At 47.3% G+C, this 23,865-nt stretch overlaps 1 protein-coding gene across 3 annotated transcripts in view; it reads left to right on the forward strand.

The window, feature by feature from the left end:
* The window catches only part of ECSIT (ECSIT signaling integrator), a 63,817-nt gene that overhangs the window by 23,322 nt on the left and 16,630 nt on the right, over positions 1-23,865 (forward strand). For all 3 annotated transcript variants that reach the window (XM_069604212.1, XM_069604214.1, XM_069604213.1), the window contains exons 2-4: positions 9,431-9,572; positions 17,724-18,147; positions 20,126-20,349. In XM_069604212.1, the coding sequence (XP_069460313.1) occupies positions 9,456-9,572; positions 17,724-18,147; positions 20,126-20,349 (765 nt within the window). In that variant the 5' untranslated portion in view covers positions 9,431-9,455. The remainder of the gene's footprint in view (positions 1-9,430; positions 9,573-17,723; positions 18,148-20,125; positions 20,350-23,865) is intronic.

The following is a 23,865-nucleotide window of genomic DNA, read 5'->3' on the forward strand; positions in this document are numbered from 1 at the left end:
ATCTCCATCGCCCCTTTCCTGAGCAAACTCTTGGAAAGGAAAAACGGCCCATCTCCCAGTTTACTCTCCACACTGAATCTTTTGGTTGTCTCCATGACAATCAGTCTGGCTTCCGAACTGCCAGAGGCACAGAAACTGCTCTCCTGAAACACCCGTGAAGATCTTCTCTCTAACCTTGATTCCAGCATTCCCTCTGTCCTCATCCTCCTTTATCTTTCCTCTGTTATCGACATGGTCAACCACACCATCCTGATCAATCGACTCTGTGAGAACCTGGGCATCACGGATCAGGCCATGGAGTGGCTTACCGGCTTCTCTTGGACCGCCCCTGCCAGGTCAACTTGGTCCCTTTTCTCTCCGCCACCTCTCACTCTACCTGTGGCGTTCCCCAGGGCTCTATTCTCTCACCCTATTCTGTCACCCTGGTTTTTCAACCTCTACTTGGCCCCTTTGGCTCACCCGATCTCTACCTTCTCCTCTAACTTTCAGTGTTATGCGGATTGCACTCCGCTTTCCTTCAGGCTCCACTGAGCCTCCTCTCCCGCTCATTCCTGACTGTCTGTCCATGATTCAGGATTGGCGTGCCTCCAACGATCTCTGTCTTAATGCCAGTAAGACAGAGATGCTTCTCATTGGGACCCCTGCCCCTGCTTTCCCTCTCTCACTCTGGATGCCTGCCTTGGGCCCTCTTCCTGCGAGGCAAAAAACCTCAGTGTCATCTTCGACTCCACTCTCTCTTTCCTCGCATCTCGGGCATCGCCAAGATGTCCCACTACCAGCTGCATCTCCTCATAGGGACTCTTCCCTTTCTCACTTTCCCCCAGAAGCTCCCTGTCTCCAGAGCTCTGATTCTCTCAGGCTGGACTACTGCAACAGCCTCTTTCTCAATCTGCCTTCCTCTACTCTCTGCCCTCTGCAACTAATTCAGAACAGGACTGCAAGACTTATCCTTGGCCTCAAGCCCAGGGACTGTATCTCTCCAGCCCTGAAATCTCTCCACTGGCTCCTGGTGGCTGGAAGGATCAAGTTCAAGACCCTTTGCATTGTCCATAAGGCTTTCCGGTGCCGGGGTCTGCACTACATCCAACGCTCCCTTCCAAAATACCTTCCTTCTCGAGCTCTTCGCTCAGCTACCTCCATCTCTCTAAGGGTTGGAGGCTTCTCAAGGCAGAGAGTGGGGGTACATCGCTCTCTCCTCTGCAGGTGCCCCTCTCAAACTTGAGCTGGTCCAGCTGAGGTTCCGGAAACAGCTCTGAAAAACTTTGTGTTACTCCAATTGTGCATTGGCAAGGTTCTCACACACTCTGTAGAACTGTGTTTCTTTAGCGGCTGAGCATATTCCCTAGGGGGAAGAAAAGGATGGGTTCCTTGCTTTCGTGCAAGACGGCAAGGATGCCATGTGCGAATCCCTTCAGTCGGGTTTGGATACGGCCGATAGTGTCAGCTGTTCCATGGCTGCAAGCACGTTATATGCAGATTTGTGTGTTTGCGGAAGTCAGCTTTTGCTCCAGATGTGCAGGCTCATCTTCTGAACATGCCCTTTGATGGCACACATTTGTTTGGCAGCAAGGCTGACGAGAGCCTTGAGAGGTTGCAGACCTCGAAAGCTGCGGCTAAGTCTTTAAGCGCAGCTGTGCGTCAGCCTCTGCCTTTTCGTCTTAGGGGACAGCAATGGAGGGGAGGTTCTTTACGTTACTACTCCTTTGGTGGAACGAGAGGGGCCGCCGTTCAAAGGGGCCAGCGGAAAAGTACCTGTGGTGGTCGGGGAAATCGTGGTGCCAAAGCTGCTCAGGCAGCTGCCTCTTTGCCTGCAGGCACTGCCGCAGCTGCTTCTAAACAGTCATGAGGCCATGTCCCATGGTTCACCGGTTGGGGGCAGACTGTCTCAGCATCTAGAAAGATGGCGAGCCATTACTTGAGATGCGTGGGTTCTGGATTCCATAGTCCACGGCTACTGTCTTCCCTTCCTTCAGCGGCCTCACGACAATCCACCTGAGGAAACTCTCTTTTGAAGCTTCCGGATCCTCTCCTTGCGCATGAAATCTTAACCCTGCTGGAGAAAGGCGCTATAGAACTGGAGATTGAGGCCCATCATGGACTTGCGTTGGTTGAAGAAACTTCTCAGTCTCAGGAAGGACAAGTTCAAGATGGTTACTCTTTCTCAAGTCCCCCAGGCCCTTCAACTTCAGGATTGGTTGGTGTCTCTGAACCTACAGGATGCTTACTTTCATGTGCCGATTCATCCCAAGCACAGAAAGTACCTGTGGTTTGCGGCTGACGACTCGCACTTTCAGTTTCGGGTCCTGCCTTTAGTATTGGCCTCCGCCCGAGGGTCTTCACCAAGCTAATGGTGGTGGTGGTGGCAGCGTACCTCAGGCGAGGGGGGGGGGGGATTCACGTCTACCCCAACCTGGACGACTGGCTGATCTGGGCACGCTCTCCCGAGCAAGCGTTGGATCATCTCGGTCTCACCTGGAGAACCCTCCACAGGCTGGGCTTCTCCCTGAATTTCAAGAAGTGGCATCTGACACCTTCCCAACAGCTGCAGTACATCAGGGCTGTGTTAGACATGTCCTTGGGGAAGTGCTCGCCTCCCAAGGTGAGGGCTCATCACATTGTGCAGATGGTGGACAAGTTTCAACATGCCCAGAGTCTCCCGGCTTTTGAATTCTTTAGGTTGCTCGGCCTCATGGCAACCTGCGTTTTTCTGGTGCCAGAGGCCAGGCTGCGGATGGGATCCTTGCAATGGGTCCTCAAGATGAAGTGGTTGCAGTTCTCCGGCAAAATGATGGATCCCGTTCAGATTCCACTCTCGGTCTCTCAGAATCTTCTGTGGTGGGCCAACGAAGGAAACCTGATGAGGGGGGAACCGTTTTGCCAACCGTGGCCGGAGGTGACTGTAGTGACGGACTCTTCCCTCACAGGATGGGGCGCTGATGCCAACGACTTGACCGCCAGTGGTCGTTGGTCTCCGTCGGAGTCCAGACTCCACATCAATCTGTTAGAGCTGAGGGCAATCAGGCTAGCCCTGAAGGCTTTTCTGCCCTCTGTACGGGGGAAGAGTGTCCTGATCATGACGGACAACACAGTGGCCATGCATTAACTCTACAAAAAAGGGGGGGTAGGGTCACTCTCGTTGTGCAGAGAGGCAATGCAGCTCTTGTTCTGGGTCATCGAGCAGGATATTTCGATCTCGGCAGTTCATCTAGCCGGAGACGAAAATGCAGGGGCGGGTCGCTCCGAGCAGGCAGAGCACGATCTCTCGCGAGTGGGAGTTGGCTCAGGAAGTCCTTCAGGAGGTCTTTGCCCTTTGGGGAACCCCGCGAGTTGATCTCTTTGCCACCAGTGTCAACCAGAAGTGCGAGAGATTCTGCTCAAGGGAATTCCCTCCAAGAGGAGACTTAGGAGGCACGTTCGTAGTGGATTGGTCATTCCCACTGCTGTACGTGTTTCCTCCAGTCCCTCTCATTCCTCAAGTGTTGCAGAGGTTACAGAGGTTTGGTTCTCACATGATCCTCATTACTCCGGATTGGGCCAGGAGAGCGTGGCACCCGGACCTTCTAGAAATAAGTAGGGCGTTGAACCGTCCTTTCCCTTACTGAATTCCAGCATGGGGAGGCAGTAATCTCCAAACCCAGTGGTAAAAGATCCTGCATTGCTTCCAAAAGAACGGGATTTGGCAATCCTGAGGATAAATTATAGAATTACCCAATCCATACGGGTTTCATTTACAAATTGTACTATTTTATTGTCCTATGTTTGGTGTACAATGAAGTAGTTTCAGAATATTCCCTCTTTTAGAACTAAGCCATCTTTAGCGTGGATGATCCTTTCAACTGTGACTAAATTAGTGGGGCTCATAGAAGGCTGATTTGAGCCAGCTGCTTTTCATTGAATCATTGTCTCCTTTCTTTTCCATTCTTCCTTGATCACAGGATCTTCCCTCGAAGGTCTTCCCATCAACACCAGTCTCCTTGCTTCTAAGGTCTGGAATTGGTCCTTTATGAAGGCAGGAGTTTCCGGCCCACTCGTAGAGATGCTTGCGGGCGGCAATCTGTCCACAACCATTGATAAACTGACCTCCTCCTGACTTTCATCTTTCCAGGTGTATGTTGCATTCTCTGCCACGCCCGCGTAGTCTTCTGTCATTTCTGAATAAGTCGACAGATTCTCCAGGGGATCTCCTTGAGTTCGATTATTTCCTCCACAGCCTCATTATCCATGACCCTTGCATTGAAGGATGTTTATTTTCCTTTATTATTAGTAGTGCTTCCCTCATTAGCTGACATTAGCAGCTTGGACTTCATGGCTTCTGGGGTTGTTGGAATCATCAGGAACGCTCTTGACTATTTGATTTCTGTTTTTTCGTCGATTGCAAGTTTTTCTACTTTTTTTCCATTTTTTAAGATTAGGATCTTGCTTGCTGGGCTTTTCAAATATCGAAAATGGTTTGCTTTTCAATAGTTGTATCAATCCAGCCCATTGTCTTCGGGAAATGGGGGAGGGCTGTTCAGTAGGCACTGTCGGAGCCCTCTCAGACTTAGGATTAGCTGATGGTGTTAATGCCATTGTGTCATTAACCAGGCTTTCAGTCTCCATCCTTGAATCCTTTGGCTTAGGGCGTACCATCTCGCTGGCTGGCCTATCATCCTCTATACCAGGGGTCTCACTTCCCATGTTAGGTTCCTTTTTAATATCCTCATTTGCTCTCTCTTCCCCTCTTTATATAGCTCTTTTTCTCAAAATGCTCTTGACCGTTTCACTTGCTTCCCAAAGGGATGCCATCGGCCTCCTCCCCTCTGGCCAGGTCATAAAGCCTTTCTTGCCACTGAGCTGTTAGTTCTGCTTCTCTGTCCAGTCGTAGCTGAATAACTCCTGAGAGAGCCTCTAGGCTCGTCATTTTTGTGAGGATAGTTGTCTGCAGGGCTCCTTGATTCTTTGTAGTCTCATTTAGGGTTTCATAGGTTTGGTGAACGGGTTTAAAGTTGTAGCCAATGCTGCCTTCACAGAATTCTGCATTTGGATCAGAGGAAGTTTGGTTGTTGTTAATCGATCCATTGCTTACAGAAGTACCATCTCTTCTTGCGGACGCAGAGATGGAGATCGACGCTTGCTGTGGAGCAGAAGCCCTCCTTCCCTCTTTCCCATCATTATTTGGGCCAGGGGGTTAGCAGGTTGGCTTCCTCCCTCACCCCTGGGGCAGCTGCCACCTCTAGTAATCTAGACCACTCGGCTGGATTTGCATTGAATTTGCCTCCCAAGTTCACCGTCGGTGCCTTTGGGGTGGAGCATTTAATAGAGAATGAGCCTCCTCATTGCCAGGCCGTGATTGATTTAATGTCCCTTTGTACTCGAGCAGCCAGGTAAGAGTGCTGGGCTTCAAGGGGGCCCAATCTGGCAATACTTACTGGTGGAGGAGGGGGGTCCCATTGGCCTTACAGTAGAGTCACTCCGGACCTCTGGCTCCACTTCTTGTCGGACAGTTATGGCCCTCCCACGTCACCCACTGTCACAGACCCTGCTGCCCGCTGTCTGCAGCGTTTCACCCAGCCTCTCAGCCCGGGGTGGTTTCCTCTGCGATACGGGGTCGGGGGTCAGCTGGTTTCACTGCCCCAGTGCAGCTCGTCTGATGCTGCCCCAGGAGACGTTGTGGCGGTTCCCAGGCACGTCGCTCCGCAGCTACTCCACCATTAACCAGGGCAGAGATCGGAGCTTACCGATCAGGTATACATATTGCCTGCGCCCCCATGTCCTATTTTATTAGACTTTTTCCTTTAGTTAACTTTGATAGGCTGGGAAATGCTCTTTAGGTTAGGGACAGTGAGGCGTTTGTCCAACCTTATGAGTTAATAAAATTATTACCTGTGAAAAACCTTTACGAAGTTGTCCGCCTCGCATTTCTGACCCCTATCAGTCAGGAACCCTTTTAACCATAATGCACATGGGACAACGCGTGACCGCTGTTTCTTTTCTTAGCTTTCCTGTTTTTATTTGTTTTGGAATGCTCAGTCTTGCCTGCTGTCCCCTGCAGCTCCATGTATCACTCTATGCTGCACAGGGCTAGAAGGAGCTTCCAGAGCGGGGCAAAGCAGGTTGCCCTCTTCAGTCTGGACCAGCCGAGCCCCAATTCACGAAGCACCTTTCCCCTCAGCATGCCTTTCTGCCATCTCTGCACAGTCCCAACACAGAGGTGGGCGCCCAGGAGACCTTGTGCGGCAGCTAATAGCATCGGAGTCTTGCAGGCGGTAAATACCAAAAGAAGCTGTTGTTCACTACAAAGAAGAACCTAAGTCTCCATCAACACTTCACTGAGAGTGTTTCATATGTGGGCAATAATCGCTGGTCCTCATGTACACCTTATGGTGCCAGAGCTGCACTGAACTGGACCGCTGCACAAAACTGTATTCAGCAGTTACTCTTTGGCTCTCCAGAATCTTCAGAGGTTCCACAGCTGTCATGTTTGAGTAAAGAACACTGTTCTGATACCACCTCTAGGGACCTGGAATAACAGGTAAAGTTGCAGCTGGACTCGAGCATTGAATGGCTGATATTGGATCCTGCCATCAATACTTGACCACAAGCCCACCACCACACTGTTCACCTTTGGAAAGGTGCCAGAGTGGCCACGAAGCAAGGTCCTATTTTCAACCATGGCCCTTTACTTTGCATTGGGCCTAGTCCTAACATTGGCAAAACAAGCAGCATCAGCACCGGTATTGCGCTCAGCCAATCCAAACCATGTACATCTCTTCCACTATTTCTTACTTGCAACTAAGCTGCAATTGTGTGAATGCTGGCCCTTCGGTACACTGTGATATTCTTTTAAGAATCTGGGGAGTGGGTCAAGACTAAATACATCTCGCCATAAAGACTATGTTGTAGATATGAAATGATTGCTTATATATTTTCACCTGCCTTTTTAACAGGTACCTCCGTGTGGATATTCCTTTAATTTAATAAAATATCTATATTATTCTTGTCTTCCCCACCTAATAAAAATTGTCCTAGATTGTGCGACCACAGTTACCACTAGGAGAGCCATGGAAATCGAAGGGTGGCCTGTTGGCATAGATCTGGGAAGGTATTGCTCGATCCTAACCATGGGACTTCAGATTCCTCCCAACCCCTTCATTATTCTCTCTACCACCATCTACAATTCCTGTAGGATCTTAAGAATAGTTGGTTTAGGCATCCTGGAGGTTTGTGTGCTCTACACTAAATCATTGCGGTTGCAGTATCGTATTGTGTGAATCGAGCAATGTGGACATGGGGTGATGGCTGGGTTACTAACCGTTAATCATCATCATTCGTGGTTGTTGGGGAGATTTTCATGAAGGACTCGAGGTCAGGGTCCTCGGCTACTAGTGATTTCTTCAAGCTCAACAGGATCTTTAAGTGGTTGCCGTGGCAGAGCAGCATAGGCCCAAATCTCAGGCAGTGGAGTGGTTCACAGGGCCAGTACACGCTTTTCGTTAGACGCCAAATAAGCAAGGTTTTGCAAAAACTGTTTGTATATAAATGTAATCTTTATATTCAGATAAGGCAAAGGGGAAAACAACTCTTACAGGTAAGTTAGACTTTGTAAATCAGAGAGAACACAATGTAGCAAAAGTGTCACTGTTGTTTATGGTTTCTTTGAGAGTCCATGGGAAGTTACTGCCTAAAAAATGCAGCGCAAATAACCGGCAAGTAAATGCTTTTAGGGTCAGGTAGGCAAGTTATCAGACTAAGAGAATAGGGGCAGTCTTTGGCAGGAGGGAGTTGCCTCTATGCAGGAGTGTCCCAGAGGAGCAGTTGTTAAATTCCAATTACTGGAGACCCACCAGATCGGTGGAAAAGGCGAGGCCCTGGGATGAAGAAGGAAATGAATGCCCTCCCACAATCTCGGAGAGTCAGGAGAGCAAACACTCAGGGGGCTTGGTAAGCAGGATGCGGTTGGTGGTTTTAAGATGCAGTTGCTGTGAACATTGTTCAGCGACAGCACACTCGGGCAGAAGGGACTGCCAGACCCTTGGGAAGAATGATAATTTGAGATTTTAAGATTCATGGGTCAACTTCCGGAGCCAGAACAGCAGACAGAAGTGGTGAGTGTGGTCAGTGGTTGTGCAGAGCGCCCATTTATTCATCAGGCACAGAATCTGGATCCAGAAGATGGTATTGACTTGACGAGACCCCAAGGAAGAGCATAGCCTGGAGAGCTGAAATAGCCAGCTATGGAAGATGGATGAGTGGTGCGGTCAAAGGAATGGAGGTAGCATAGCCTGTGGAGCTTCCCAGCTGATTGGAGACTGAACCAGGGCACTTGCCTAGGGTCCTGTGATGAAGATTCTCAGGTTGATTCGACTGTGATGCTTCAGGGTTCTGGAAGCAAAGGGGCACCCACTTTTGAACCCATCAAGGAGCTTAAGGGAGGCTAGGCCTTAGAGCTGGAGCTGTTATTCAGTTATCCCCACTGAATCGGGGCAAAGGAACACTGTTGTGGGAACTTTCTGGTTGTCTTTGGATAAGCATAATTACGCTGTTGGATTGGTCGAGACATCAAAGGATGATGGTGCTGAACGTCCGTACTCTGCTCGAGCTGCAGGCCTTCCAGAATGCAGGTTCGGAGATGCTGCTGTAGACAAGGTGAGTAGGTAACTGAGAATACCTCCTCCCTACCCCCAAGGAAACCAATGAGTGAAGAAGTTACACAAATAGGGGGGGTGGTCCGCCAATGACGGACCATCGTTCCAATCCTACCCAGTCATTCTGGACAGGTCTATCATACAGAAGAAGGAATCCACACTGACCCAATCTGGCACATGCCAATCAGAACTGGTTTCTGTTTGAATACAGCCCCTATTCATTGGACACACACATCCCATGCCCAAAGATGGCCACCGCCTCTCACATACATGAAATGGGACAAGGTATAGTTATATGACCCATCGGGTCTTCGAGGCAACAACAAAAACCTCCATGTTGATGAATGAGAGAGGAAGCGTCCAAATGTACCCACCATGTAAAATGAAGACCCCACGCAGTGGAACCACTAAGCACAGGCGAAAAAGCCATCACCCCATGGCAAGAGCGCACAAAACACATCCACACTCTTGTCAAGCTATAGATTCAGCCTGGATGTAAGAAAACAAGTTACACAACTTAAAAAGTACAATGGGCTACCCAATGTGGCAAAGAGTGGGCTTTATGTCTGACACTGGTAATTACGCTGATCATTACCAGCTCTTAGCCATATGCGCACAGATGGAGCTATGCATTTGTAAATAAATTGTTTCATTTTTTGTATTGTGTTTTATGGCTTTTCTGTGATTGCTCACGATTGTTGTTTGCTTGTGCAAAGGGACCACACAATGGCAATTCCGCTGTCTGGTGAAGGAGACTGTATAAGCTCACAGATCTGACCTGTTTTTTTACCCCTTTGTCTTACCAGGTTGACTTGAGGACAGTCGTTTGAGATGAAGTCTTTGAGGACACTGCTTCTGGCTGGCCGTAGGCCTCCAGTCACTCCTTGCCTCAGGCATGTAGTCTGCAAACAGGAGGTGGTGTTGCAGAGAAACGACGATGGCACCAAGGTAGGAACAACTATTCCAAAAACACCTTTTTTCACAAGACACTTTGGGGTTTCAGCAATGGCTCAATGTATTTAGTAGCAGGTGTCGTGACTAATGTGTTTCTATTGGGCGTTGGTGCCTCACTGTTCAACACGATGACCTCATGACTCATCGGTCCATCATGTGGGTCCTACCATATTATAGGCAGATTTCTTATTAAAGTGATGGAATTGAATCTTTGCCTCATGAGTGGCTCTGTGGTAGACAAACAGAACAGAGCTGCCTCCTCCAGCTCCTTGAAGAGGGAGCTTGTTCTTGCCCATGCCCTACAGTGTCATTGGGCTTCTCCTCTATTCAAGATCTGGGAGATCGGACTCTTGCTTCCAATCAGACTTTCCACCAAGGTTATGAGGTCACGGTTATAAAGACTGTAACGTCACAAAGCATATGGGCTAAATCCTGGCTTATTTTCCATGTAATATGAACACACGTGTGCATGGCAAATTCAGAAGTGATGGAGTTGGGGGGAGTAATCTATAGGTGGATAACGTCTGGTGTGCAGCAAGGATGTGTTGCCAGTGACATTACTTTATTGTGCATGCGTGTTTGGTCTGTTTGCATGCATTGGGGCATATAATCTGAAGTAGCATGTAGAGCGCGTGCTTCATCGCAGTGGCACAGTGCATGTGGTGTGTGTGTGTGTCCCCGGGGATCTCTCTCTCTCTCAGGTGGACAGGGCAAGGCCATCGCCTTTGGATCTGGGCTCTGGGGGTGGACCAGTGTGGGAGGAGCACCTGGGTGAGGAGTATTCGGCGACTGGGGATGAGGCAACCAATGGTGAGATGCGGTATTCCCCCCTCCTTTATTTGTACATCCAACCCCTCCTATTTTGTAGGATCCGATGTCCCAACTCTTCCCCACGCCCCTCTTTCTGCACAAACTGGTCAGGCAAAGTCAGGTACTTGAAGTGCATACACCTAATTCAAATTGGCTCTCCTCACATGGATAAAAGACGGAACAGGAGTACGAGCAGAACTTCTGGGATGAAGGCAAACCTACTGGAGCAAAGGGACAGACCAAGGAATGAAATCCCCAAGCGTTCCCCACAAGAGGTTGTTGCATCCACAGCCACGAAAGAGAAGTGAAGAAGACCAGATCCCGATATCGAAGAATGCATTGTGTTTCAAGGATGCCAGCGACCCTCCCGGGTGAACAACAGAGTTGGGGAGGCGAGGCCAAGCCTTGGGTACTAATCTTGACTCGTGAATTGAAAATGGAAAAAGCAAAAAAGAACATGCACAGCCGGTGTTGGCAAGCGACCTGAGAGGCAGGTGAGTGCTAAGAAAGATTGAAGTTTGCAAAAGAATATTGCAGGTTAAGGCTGCACGTGTGTAGTTGAGACGCAAGGCAAGGCAGACCTGCGAAGGAACTTTAAAACAAGAACAGCTGTGGTATCAGTGATACTGAGTAACTAAGTGGTCAGGCGAAAAGGAGGAGGCCACTCGAAAGTCTCTGTGAAAGGTACATTGTTTGAGACGATAAAAGTAAATGAACTGTATGAACGAAAGTGAACTAAGTTAACCCCGAGAGAAGGGGAGAGGAAAAGCTAAACATTTCTTTCTTAGCCAAAGTGGTCCTGCAGTAGTCTGTAAAGGAAGCCCTGCACATTCAAAAGTCTTCCACATCCGAAAAGCAGTTTGAGCCCGGCAGAGGAAGACCCGAAGTGTAATAAGTTTGGCGAAGGGAGGCCCTTTGTTTTCTTTGAAGAGGCCTGAGCCCGACGGAGGTGGAACGGTGTGAACGGTGGAACGGTGTGAACTTTTTGTTTCGTTATTTGGGGAAGACTGGAACAGGAGCCTTTAACGTGGAAGACCAGGCAGGTCTTGGTCTACGTTCGCTGTTTCAGTATTAAAGCCCGAGACCGAGTGTGTCATCCTGCACATAGACTGCCTTATTCCATGCTGGTTAAACATGGGTCAGAGAGCTGATTCGGCCACATTTATTTATTCTTTGTGGAAAACTGATTTTCCTTTTTATAACCATACTTCCTTTACACACTGTTTTGTACAAGAGATATAGCAGGCATTAGGTTTTGCTAGCATAGGCCATTTTTATTTAACAGACATGACTTTATTATATGATGCTCGAGACGACTCCCATCTTAGTTATAGGGTAAAGTAGGAGTTTTTCCAAACCCCACAAAGTTAATAAAGGTTTTACAAATTGTAATGTTTGTATCAGTGTCGTACTTGTGATACCATGCCTCCCCTATAGTGGTGACGTAGGATGCATGTGTTTGCTTGCAGTAGCATTCACAGCAATCGGGGTTCGTTTGCAGTGGCAGGCCATCTGGTGCTTGTTCATTCACAGAATAGAGTTGATTGGTTTGCAGTTAAATGGCTGCACCTCGTATTTGTGGTGGTTGTGGTAGGTCAGAAGAAGGAGACTGAGTCACTGGTGACATTATAGCAATCTGTTTTATTTAAATAATAAAGAAAAAGGCCTGCCTATCCCTAATGGTCCTAATGGTATAGTATTTGCCCTACCCAATGTAAATCTAACTAGGCTGCTTGTTGTCTGTGAGAGTGTCCAAAGTAATAAACTATTCTGTCCCTACCTGTGATGTTTACCAAAGTAGATTGCTTGTATCAGCCGTATTCCAACATGGCTGCACCTGAATATGGCCACATCAATACCAAGGGTCTAGTCATTTTCTCCCAAGATACACCGCAGGACGCTGAGGTCACTTCTTCTCCTGCATATCAGCAGGAAATCCCAAGAGTTCTCCACGTTGCTACTCTCTTAGGACTATACAAGCACTACGTGAGTCTAGGATTCCATTTTTGTCCATTACTCCTTAATCCTTTCTCACTTAAGCTCTCCTCGTAACCTTTCTCTTTTATTCGGTTCACTTAGAGCACGGCATTTGATCAACACGGGACGCCCAAACTCGATCGATGCAAGCCACGCCCCCTGAGCGCGCGGCTGCAATCGGCTCTATCCCACATTCAGTTTCCAGGTTAGTTTTCATCCCGCAAGGCAGCTTCATTTCTCATTAGCACTGCACCCATATTTCAAATGTTCACACCGCAACTTGCATTCGTTTCAGCGCAATCCCTTGCACTTAAACAGTAAGCATCAGACAGAAAGCCGTATATCCATGAACAGCCATCGAGCTGTGTCACTCGAGTTACTGACTGGTAGGATTCCGCTCACCCTTTGTAACTCGATTATTCCACTGGGAACCCATTCTTTCTCTTTATCTGTTTCTTACCTGATCTCTCTTCTGGTTATTCCTCAGTTTCTATTACCACCTAAGGACACATCTTGCAACAACCCGGCAGTTCTTGCCTACTGCAACTTGTGGTAAACGTCAGATCTCCAACAGAAGATTAACGTTCTGTGTTTGACAGTTACCCTAGGCTAACCTCCTACTTCTTCTCTCATCTTCTATCTAGTCCCTGACCAGAGTTTATAAAACCAGATACTAGAGACGGACCTTCATTTCACTCCTGGTCGTCTAGTGGAGACAACGCACCCCAGCAGCTCTCCGCAGGGTTTTTTTCCCCCGTGAGGGTTTCCCTGAGAGTCTCCCGGTGACCAAACCTTTGTGCCGGGCCACGGAGGGGCTCTTAGGGGGATTTCATAATTCAGCTGGGAAACGTATGGATCCACTTACCGAACCAGATCAGTCTCCCGAACAACAATCGGATCCAGAACCTACCACTCACCTAGTCCAGGTAGGTGGTTCTTTGCTTCTATTCCGTTCATTTTGTGCAATTAATAGAACAAGAACAGTTGTGAATATAAACATAACACTACCACTGTTCAAAAAGCCTTGAAGAAAAAGAGGGGTCCAGGGAAATGACTCCCATTACCTGGACAGGCTTTCATAGCCTCAGCAAGTCGTTCTTGCGATGGTGTGTAGCAATTATATGAACGTTATTTTAACTTTTCAAAGAAGCTCTTGTCCCTCCGGGGCTTCCCCTTTTCTTCTACTGGCACAGTTCTTTGTTCAAGTCCGATCTTTCGTAGGCACTGATCCTGGTCTTTGCTATATCTAAAACAGTAAATGTCTCTTTGTTCTTTGTCAACTTCTGAAATTCTTGGGATCTTCACCCCTACTGTGGGTTTAGTTTCACATACAATTCTTCCAGTATTTGTGGTCATTTGATCTCTCTCATATTTTGTATCTTGCAATAGTGTCTTCTTGATAGGTTCCTTTCTCTTTCCAACCTTGACTGGCACTGGGATGAGTTTGGTCGCTTTCTTGCTAGCTTTTGATATCTTTACACCAATTACTTCTACTGGGACGAGTATGATTCGTCCCCTGAAAATCTTCGTTAATCTGCCAACATTCACTGATACTGGGATGAGTAGGATTGGGCCTTTGGTAATCTTCATTCAGTTTGTGCCACTTCACCCACCAGTGTCTCCCGCCATTCCCATTACCTCAGGATAGGTGTCACTGGTTCTTTCTGTGGAGTTGGGTTTCCCCGTCGGATATAACCTGCATGGAATTCCTCTTCTTCCTTACGTGGGTCTAAAGAGCTGTTCTTTGTACAGTTTCAGTCTTGTTCGCAGATCCCACGATCTACCTTGTCTGGGCCACGCCACCGCCTCCAGGCCTTCCTTGGATGTTCAGTTCGGGCTTGTGTTACCTGAATACATCTCTCTTTTCTCAGTTTGGGCAGCGTGCTTCAAAACGGGTAGCTTTGCGTTCACTGACTGCTTCCTCAGCTTGGATTCAGATCTCTCAGATTGGTACATCCTTGGTTTCTATGAGGAAGTGTTGGGCCCTCCTCACCTTAGGCTCACAGTCCTTTGTCTCTTTCCATGGTGCATTCATCATGCTTTTCCCGATCTTCTTCGTCTTTGGTTGGCTCCAACCACTGATTTATTCTTTATGGTTCTCCCATTCTTCTTCACAGTACGAAGGTGGGTGAAGATTAATTATTCATAGCATTACAGTAGCAAAATAGTGACGGGTTTGGAGGGAAGGTTTAGATTCTGTGATGTTAGTGTTACCTTCCCAGGAGAGGTTATAGGGAGTTCTGGACGGAATGGGAGTCCCTGTCCTCAAGAGGGGTGTGTCCCCTGTGAGGTCCCGCTGACCGCCACCCCTAGGGGGATTGTTGTCTAGTGGGCTCCCCTCCCTAGCTTCACAGGGAAGGGCTCCCCTCTGGGGAGAAGTGACAAGGTCCTGTGAAGCGTCACATGGTACACTGTGCAGTCTTGTTTGTAATGTGATGACGAGTACACATGTTTGTAGTGCCACACATCGTGCTGTCTTTGGCATGCACTCTACATTGCGTTTCCAGTCGCATGCACTTCCTGGTGGTTTACAGCCACATATAGAGCACTTTGGTGTGCTTATTGGTTTGTTGTAAAAGGCATGTTTAGTGTCCAAGTTGATATAGGAATTGGTTGCAGAGGGCCTGTTGTGTTTTCTTTATGGTCTAATCACGTTTGTCACGTTTTCAGTGACAAGGGCTGAGGGAGGGGGGGGGGGTAAGAGGGGTGGGCTGTACGATTTGCCCATGCAAAATAATAAACCCAGTATTTCAATGAACATTTTTCTCTTTGTGATACTATAAGTTACATTTCATTTTTGCTTCTTAGTTGAATTAACCGGCTAAATAACTAAACCTAGAGTGATACCGCCCTGAATCACACCCATTCAATGAGAGCCAGGCTCTGCCACATATAATAGATTTTGATCTAATCATTTTTGTTAGAAATACAGCAAATATGCCTTAAAGGCATACCACTGTGTTTAAAAAAGAAAAATAATAATAACGCAAATGATTGCAGCCCATTACAGAGGAAGTCTATATACCCAAGAGTACATTTGTCCTTTAATCCCTGGGCTGGCTACATCGACCGACGCTTTTTGAGTAATGAGTCTTCGTTAGGAATTGTCCAACAGCCTCTCACAGTTGCCGCATTTGTGGCAAGTTCTTATTTGCTAATGGTGCCGATGCGACGAGGCATCCAAATGATGACCAGAAGGGGTGAAATGCTGGATCTGTGGGACACCGGCCGGGATGTTGCACGAGCTTGAGTAAAAGGGGGGCACATGCGTGGCTTCTCTCCTGCCCTGTTTGAGAGAAATGACATCCTTCAGCTTACTGCTGCGAGCTGCAGCCCTGTTTCTGTTATCCAGGAATCCTCATTAAAAACAATTTCTCAAAGGCCATTCAGATGGTGGAACCACCATTAAGCATGTTTTCACTAAGATTGCAGGTGGTAGTTGCCCGATTAGTACCAACAATCCTGTCTTTAGGACCTATGGGAGGCTTCCTTGCTCTAGGGAAAAAAATAAGTGAAGTCCAGAAGAGGTTGGTGGAATCCTGTTGTAAGAGGATGGACCTCGGGAGAACATGGCTGCCTCAGACTGTTGTCCAGAATCCTGCTTGAGGAATGGTCAAAAAGTTGTCAACCTGGGTGGGTGTGAAGTGGCTCGGATGAGACGGAATTGTTCTATTGGTCCGAGGTTGTCTAGGCGATCGTGTATCTGTATCCCTTTATTGATAGTGGAATGAGATGGCCTCCTGGGGTGGTTTTGGGGGTGTGCGTGTGTATTACTACAGGCCGACTGATTCCTGATCGTGCTGAGTTTGAAAATGTGCTTTTGTGGGAAATGTGCTCGTTCTCTTTGGCCAGCATAGTGGTCTTCCTTGCATTTCAAAGGTATCAGTCCTGTAGAGGAGGATTTGCTAGTAGTAGGCAAGCTTCTCTATGTTGGAATAGGTGTTTTTCTTCCAGACACTGTCTTAGGTTCTTAAAGTCACTTGTGTGCCATCTGGCTACATGTTCCTATCCAACTGTAAATGCTAGTGTCTGAGCCGGTTTATGGCAGGAGTTTATCTATTTGTGCAGGGTGCAGAGTCCTTTGTCTGTGTACCCAGGGCAGAGTGACCTCTGTATGAGGCTTCACAGCTGTCAGTAGGCCCCCTGGGTTGATATTTTCTATGCTTGTTTAGCCATGGGTGGGGCCTTCATAGGCACAGCAATGCTTATGTAGTGATATGGCGGAGGTGGGGGTCTTGAATGATATTCCCAGGTGTTAGGGCAACATTTCCTTTCTGGTGTTCTGTGTCCCCTAAACCTTTTTCTGGCTTTCATGGTTTTGCGACTTTTCTTCTTCTAGGATTTCTACTAAAGTCCACCTGCACCCCTTTTTCTTGTGTGCCGCCTTTACTAACCCAGGAGGCTACTAGGGATGGGTTGCTTTTTAAGAACCCTGTTTTGGTATCCTGGTGATTATCCCACAAAGTGTGTTGTGGAGTAGGCCAGTGGCAGCTGTGATTGCGGTTTTATCATGGTGCAGTTAGCCACAGTGATCACAAGGGTTTAATGCTGACCAAGTATGCGGAAGTGCATAGGCCAGAAGCAGCCTTCCTGTAGGTTCAGTTGAGCATGTATGAAAGCGGTTTATCCAGGATCAGCAATTGTAAATGTGCAGCTGAGAAGCAAATCACCCTGCGGTGCTTACTGTACAATGATGCAGGCAAGGAACCACTGTGACTACGGTTCAGTGGGATCCAGGTTTCATGAGTGCAGTCAAGAAGGGAGTCATGAAATGTACCTTGGGGTAGAGTATTGCAGTGGTGCCAAAGTTACCACAGTGCAGTCAAGAAGAGGATGCCACAAGGTGCATTGCAATGGCTTTATGGAGCAGAGAAATGAATAAAATGATGTGACCAAGGAGCATATATCCTAGGCTTTGTCTCTTTCAGGCCAGCTAGTGTCACCCTTGGCCACTGCTCTTTATCAACTGTCTGGGCAAGACTGCCGTAAACTGCTGCTGTGGGGTCAGTCTGCCGTCACGTGACTCTGGTCACCAATCCTAGTACCAAGGAGCAGGGGATTCTGGGAGATGGATGATGGATTGCAGCAGGAAAATCTAGAAGAACAAATGTGTAGTGCAAAGTAAATCTCGTGTTTTGTGTATTTGTTTGTTTGTTTTATTCACTTGTAATGCGCACCAGATCCAAAGGTAACTGCGAGCAGCAGTACAGAATATGCAAGGCTTGGTGTGTGTTTATGGGGATAGATTGCACGGCGGTGCCTTTGCAGGGGCAAACAGTGCACTTTGTCCACGTTTGCAATGGGATACTGTGTACATGTTATGTTCCGTCCACTAATTCACGGTCACCCTTCTTGCAGACACCCGCTCAAGAGGCACGAAGAAGCTTTCACTGCAGCACATGCGTCTCCAGCTTAAGACTGACCCCCTCAGCAGAGGAAAGGAATAAAGAGCAGGAGACGGGTGACAGTTCGCTGGTCACCTATGAGGAACTGTTTGAGAAGGCCAGCAAGCTCTCAAAGAGCAAGGCCATGTTCAAGCAGGTGCTGGACGTCTTCTGCAAGAAAGATATCCGGCGGCGTGGGCATGTGGAGTTCATCTATGCAGCTCTGAAGAGGATGCCAGAGTTTGGTGTGGAGCGAGACCTCGCAGTTTACAACCATCTGTTGGATGTGTTCCCCAAGGAGGTGTTCGTGGCCCGTAATTTCATCCAGCGTATGTTCAACCACTACCCCCGGCAGCAGGAGTGTGCGGTTCAAGTGCTTGAGCAAATGGAGACCTACGGTATGAGGTGTAGCCATCCATACAATTCTTCACCACTCAAATCCTACCCCACATTGGAACCGTCTTTGTGCCCCAGCTTTGATGCCCTTGTTTGCCTGTGATGTTACTGCAGTGATCAGCGAGTAATTTCTAGAGGCCATATCAGAAAAGAGGTCTGCCTGCATTCCTAACTGTGTGCACCTACTGAGCTCTCTGAGACCCTCTGATGTAGCCTTCTGGCAAAGTGTAAGATACTCTGGGCAATCCTATTTAATTGGACATGCACCAAGTGTTCGCAGGACTGCATAAGGGTTTATAGTGATAAATTCCAATGACATTATGTCGAAAGTCATAATGTTGGAAAAAAAAAGTCAAAAAAATAAATTCGAATGTCTATTTTTAATTGCTTTTTGTTCGAAATGGGGGGATCCATCCCCCTCTAGCCCCCCTTTTTTTAAAACATTTTTTTTGTTTTACCCCTTTTCTTAACTCGCGGAACCCAAAAAAAAATAAAACATTCAAATTTTTTTTTTTCGACATTTTATTTCCGACATGTCTTTCGACAAAATGTTTTCGACTTTTTCACTGCCTCCTCTGCATAAGTACTCCTAAATGAGGTCAGCAAACAGCTCTTCAATGCTACCTGTTCCAGCTGGTAGCTAGGGTTTAAGAACAAACGATTGCACTCCAGGGTTCAAAACTGAGGGGTGCTGCGAGCTATTTAGCTCCTGCTTGTAACGCCTGGGCTTCACACCAACAGTTACCAGGAGCTACTTTTGGCTCTACAGGCCAACTGATGCCAAACAAACGCACCAATGTGAATTTAACTGCACATTTGGCACAATCAAACATTGGCTGCTCCCCTTGCCCCGCTTGCTAATCGGGTTCCATGAAATGTGGGCTGAAACCGCTAATCTCAGCCCACATTCCATGGAGCCTGCAGGCTGCCTCCCCGCTGCAGGCTGCCATCTCTCTGCCCCCCCCTTTTTTTTTTTTAATTTGTTTACTTTTCCCAACCCCCCCCCCCAGTCCCACTTACCTCATTGTGGCAGCAGCAGCTTCCCTCCTTGCTATTCCGGCCGCCGTGGTAATAGAAGATGAGCTCCGTACGGAGCCCTGTCTTCTATAAGCATGGCTGCCATTTTGGATAAGTATTTTCATTAATTTAATGGAACGCGTGCAGTGTCCTGTTTAGTAAACGGCATTTTCTTTTGTCTTTTATTTGTTTAGCTTCTGTAACCTGGGGTGCTAATGGCATTAGCACCTCTTTCTGAGGCTGGAACGGGGGTGAGGAGGTATCGGCCCGGAGCCCTCGTTAACCGCCCTCGCTTTGCTCGGGCTGTTGACTCAGGCTGCCGGGCCGTTACCTCCCAATCCAGCCCTTGGAACGGGGTGCTAACGTAACATTAGGCTACATCTATACAACATTTAAAGCATAAGAGGGTTATAATTAATGGACAACATTATACGTTTGTATCCTATGTTGAATTTTAATTTGTGGAACACTATGTACTAGCGCCTTGTTCCCCAGTGGTAGCTCCTGGTCCCTGGTTGATGCTAGACATCCAGGAGCTTATCCAACCCTAATTTCGATCCCTGTACTACAACTGCACTCGTAGACTTTAGTTTTACACCTACTCACAAAAGTTAGCCCAGAGAGCCATACTATACAAGCATCATAGGGTGAGGGGAGAATCCTAGTAGGTCGAGGCAGCTGTTTAAAAATGGGAGGGGCATACGGAGGAATAGCAAAGGAATCCTGGATGGCAAACTTCAACACTTGTTCGAGGTTTAATCGTGAGAGTGGGGCAGAGAAAGTGATGGGTAGAAACTCACAGTGCAACTGGCTTGAAGGTAGAAACCAGAAGGAAGGAAAGACACAACACCGTGCAGGGCAGGCTGTCATTGTGTCAAAAGCTCACACACTGCAGAGGCAGAGCCGAGGGACATGCTGGGAACGTGGCACAACAACCTGCTCACTGCTGTCTTCTCTCCGCAGGGATCATGCCCAGCAAGGATACCAAATTTCTGCTCCTACAGATCTTCGGAGACAAAAGTCACCCCATACGCAAGTACCAGCGGATCATGTACTGGTTTCCCCGCTTTAAGCATGTCAACCCGTTCCCGTTGCCTAGCCCCTTGCCACAGGACCCCATAGATCTGGCCAGGCTGAGCCTTCACAGGATATCTGCCGATCTAGATGCCAAAACCACAGTCTATCAGGTAAGCAAACTTGCTGCTTCTCCTTGTGGGGGAGAAAGATGGTGTTGACTGACAACAGGGGGGTGTTAATTGGATGCGCGCAGAAAACAATCTGGCTGACATTTTGGCAAACTGCTATATGTGTTCCATGTGATATTGCCAAATGTGTTCTGGCATTCCTCTGATGTGGCTACTTGTGCACGCTCGGTCCCTTTACTCCGTAAGATCACTGTGACTTCAGCACCCACTGCAGAGATCTTTGTGTAACCAAGTGGTCACAGGAGGGGATCCTGGAAGGAGGCCTGCAAAGAGCCACAGAAGACCGTCTGCACAGGAGTCATGATCAGACACTTTGAATTGCAACCTGCTTTACATGCTTTAATTGGTCCTCGTAGAAACCCCTGTATTACGGTTTTTGTGTGATCAAGACCTGACCAGCAGAACTGGGGGAAAGGGGCGTGAGTATCTCAAAGTACGGCGCAATTAATTACAGGGATGCTCACCTGCACTCGCTTTGCATATGAGGCATAAGAGGTCAGCTAAATGTGTGGCAATAGGTGGGTGGGGGATACCCAGTATATCAATTGCAAATAAAACTGCGGATGAGCACTTATTAATATAGATTGTTGGAGTCTGGGTGTTATAAAATGCTGTCGCACTGTGTGGGATCAATCTGGGATGTTGAGGCAAAAAGAGTGCTGAAACAACATGATCTATTGTGAAAACTGGTTTGGGTTGCAGTCCAGTTCCAAGCTATTGACCTTGGTCAGGATGGTTTCTCCTCGACACAGAACCAAGTCCTTCTTAGTTTTCCTGAGGCTCTTCACCACATCCAATTCCTTAACAATTCTCTGGGGCTTGGCACTGTTAAGGATTCCAATCGGGCGTCCCACACCGGACCAGGGCACTTGCTCTTATCCTGTGACGTGGCGCTCAATAGGAATGCTTTTTCTTTAATTTCAATTAATTCAAATTGAGCAGATACCCGGCCCGTCTCACACCCCCTTTGACAAATACCTTGGTTCACAATGGATCATGAACGAAGGCCAGTCGGTGAAAATACAATATTTATTTATTTTTGGAATTCACAAAAATCACACACATTTTTATATTTGGCAGCAATCACCAATAGGGTGATAATTACAATACAAATGGAAGTAATGCACTTAGTTAACCTTCTAGTAGAACATATCCAAAGCTCAATTGACTGGGTGCACTTTTTGAATTAGGGTAGATGGCACCCAAGTTAAGGTTTCCCCCTGCAATGTTCCCTCAAACCACAAGTAATCAAATTCTGAGTGGACGGACAGAAGCAGCAGGTAGTCGGGGAATAACAGGCAGCAAACAGAATCAAACAGGATAGACCCTTTGCAATGGCATAAAATGACACTCGGAAATTGATAAATAATTAATGTGCGGTTAAATCTTTGAGGCAAATATTATTTCTCACAAAGACAGTAATGCATAAACACTAGCAATCACAAGGCAACGGACCAACAAAAGGCATACAATTCTAAAGCAATTGGAAAGTTAGACATGCTGCAGCCGCATTCACATGTTGGAAAGTTGCATTTTCTCAATTCCCGTTTAAAATGATATGAACACATTTTATGAAAAACGGGTGAAATACTCTGATTTCAAATGCGTTTTTTGGGTTTTGGGTTGTGAGATAGATGTATATCAAGGGACAATATGGAAGTGACATAATGTCTCTAGTTATAAAACTGGATGAGATATACAAGATAGAAAAGGGTTCGATTTGAGTAAAATGAAGCTGTGAAAGAGGAAAGAAAATCAGCGGAGAAAAGTACAGGTTTGACTTAAACTAGATTATCAAGACTTTATTGGTAAAGAGGGACACCGTAAGAGCCAAGGGTGATTCGCGACTTCAGTGTAGTTCTTTTCTATCGGCCGAGCTATGCTCTCCTCTGGGTTTATTCTCAATAATCTGCACTGCATTGTCTGGCATCTTGCCAAAAGTCACTGTTAGCCCCAATTAACTGCGCATTGCCATAATCAGGCCTCAGGAGAATGGTTGCTCGAGCAATAGTGGCACACTGCTTTTCATTGACCAGAGGCCTGATGTGTCTTAGCAGACAGAGGTGGTATTGGCAATTCCTTCTGATTTGATTCACATGGGCCTCTGCGCTCAATTAAGATTCAAGCGTGATACCCAAGGCTTTCATTTTGCCTTGTACCGGAATTGCGCTGCTCTTAATGTTGAAGCTTTTATAGTGAACACTCAGCTTTGCACGAGCCTGCCAGCATCCGAATAGGAGTATTTCAGTTTTACTGCCATTTAGGCACATCCAGTTACTGGTCATGCATGCCTCAGTGATATCATAGGTGCCCTTGAAGTTGAAGGAACCCTAGGCGTAATTGCTGCTCACTTCTAGGGCCAGCAGAGTATCGTCTGCTTAGTTCGTAAAGAATACACCAGTATCTTTGAGCAAAGAGCAGAGTGGTCGGAGGTAAATGTTAAATAGCACGGGCGCCCTGCAGCACACCACATGCAACGGGGGTGAGAGGGGAGAAAGCGTCACCCCAGTGGGTTTTGGACCTTCGATTGGAAAGGAAAGAATGGATCCATTTGACCGCACCTTGGTGCAGTTAACTACATGTTCAAGTGACCATAGAAGTTGTTCATGATCCAGCAGGTCGAAGGCTTCGGACGGGTCAAGCAAAACCAGCACCCAGCCTTGCCCTGATCCTTAATTTTCAACATGTGAGTCTGCAAATCAATAAAAGCAGTCTTGGTACTGTGTACTGGCCTGAATCGTGACTGTTGTTTGTGTAGGATGTTCTTGGCCTCCACAAAGCGTTGGAATTGGCCCGTAGCGCGCTTATCAAGAATTTTTAACAAGAAATCGCAGTTTGTTTAAGGTTGCTTCTTCGATCTTTTGGATCTAGCCCAGGTTTTCTTAATAGGGGAGTGACCGCGACAGCCTTCATTGATTCAGGTATACAATTGTCTTTGAAAGAGGCATTAACCATGCGAGTAAAGAATGGAATGAACCATTCTTGATTTTCCAGAATAATCCTAGGGGGAAGGATATTTTCAGCACAGGAAGTGGGTCGAATGTTGGACAGCAGGGCTCTCATGTCTGTGGTCGTGATCAGTGATAAGATAAATTTGTCCGGATCGGGGAGCTTGACGTGGTCGGTCGAAGGTCCTGGGGTCAATTGGGATTGGGTTGAGGATTCCCTAATTTTATCCGAGGCTTTTGAGGTTTTGGCTTTCGAAAGCAACTTGCACTTCCACACAATCCGTAGCTCTAGGCTGGACTGTAGTGGATGGAGCTTTCGGATTTTCAAGTGAGACTTTCCCGGTGGAGTTAGGTGCTTTACTGATTTGGTCATTGGAGAAGTTTTTCTTAGCGTCCATTATGTTTAGTTTATACATTTTTCAGCCGTTTTCCGTTTGTTCTTATTTTCAGCAGAGGGGCATTTTAACCACACTTTAAGATAATTCATTGAAACAACTGAACTTTGTGTTAAATCGGATTTCCTTGTTTTCGTTTGAACTGTGGAGAAAAC

This window comes from Ambystoma mexicanum, chromosome 3q (genome assembly GCF_040938575.1).
Source record: "Ambystoma mexicanum isolate Mex_15411 chromosome 3q, UKY_AmexF1_1, whole genome shotgun sequence".
Taxonomy (NCBI): Eukaryota; Metazoa; Chordata; class Amphibia; order Caudata; family Ambystomatidae; genus Ambystoma; species Ambystoma mexicanum.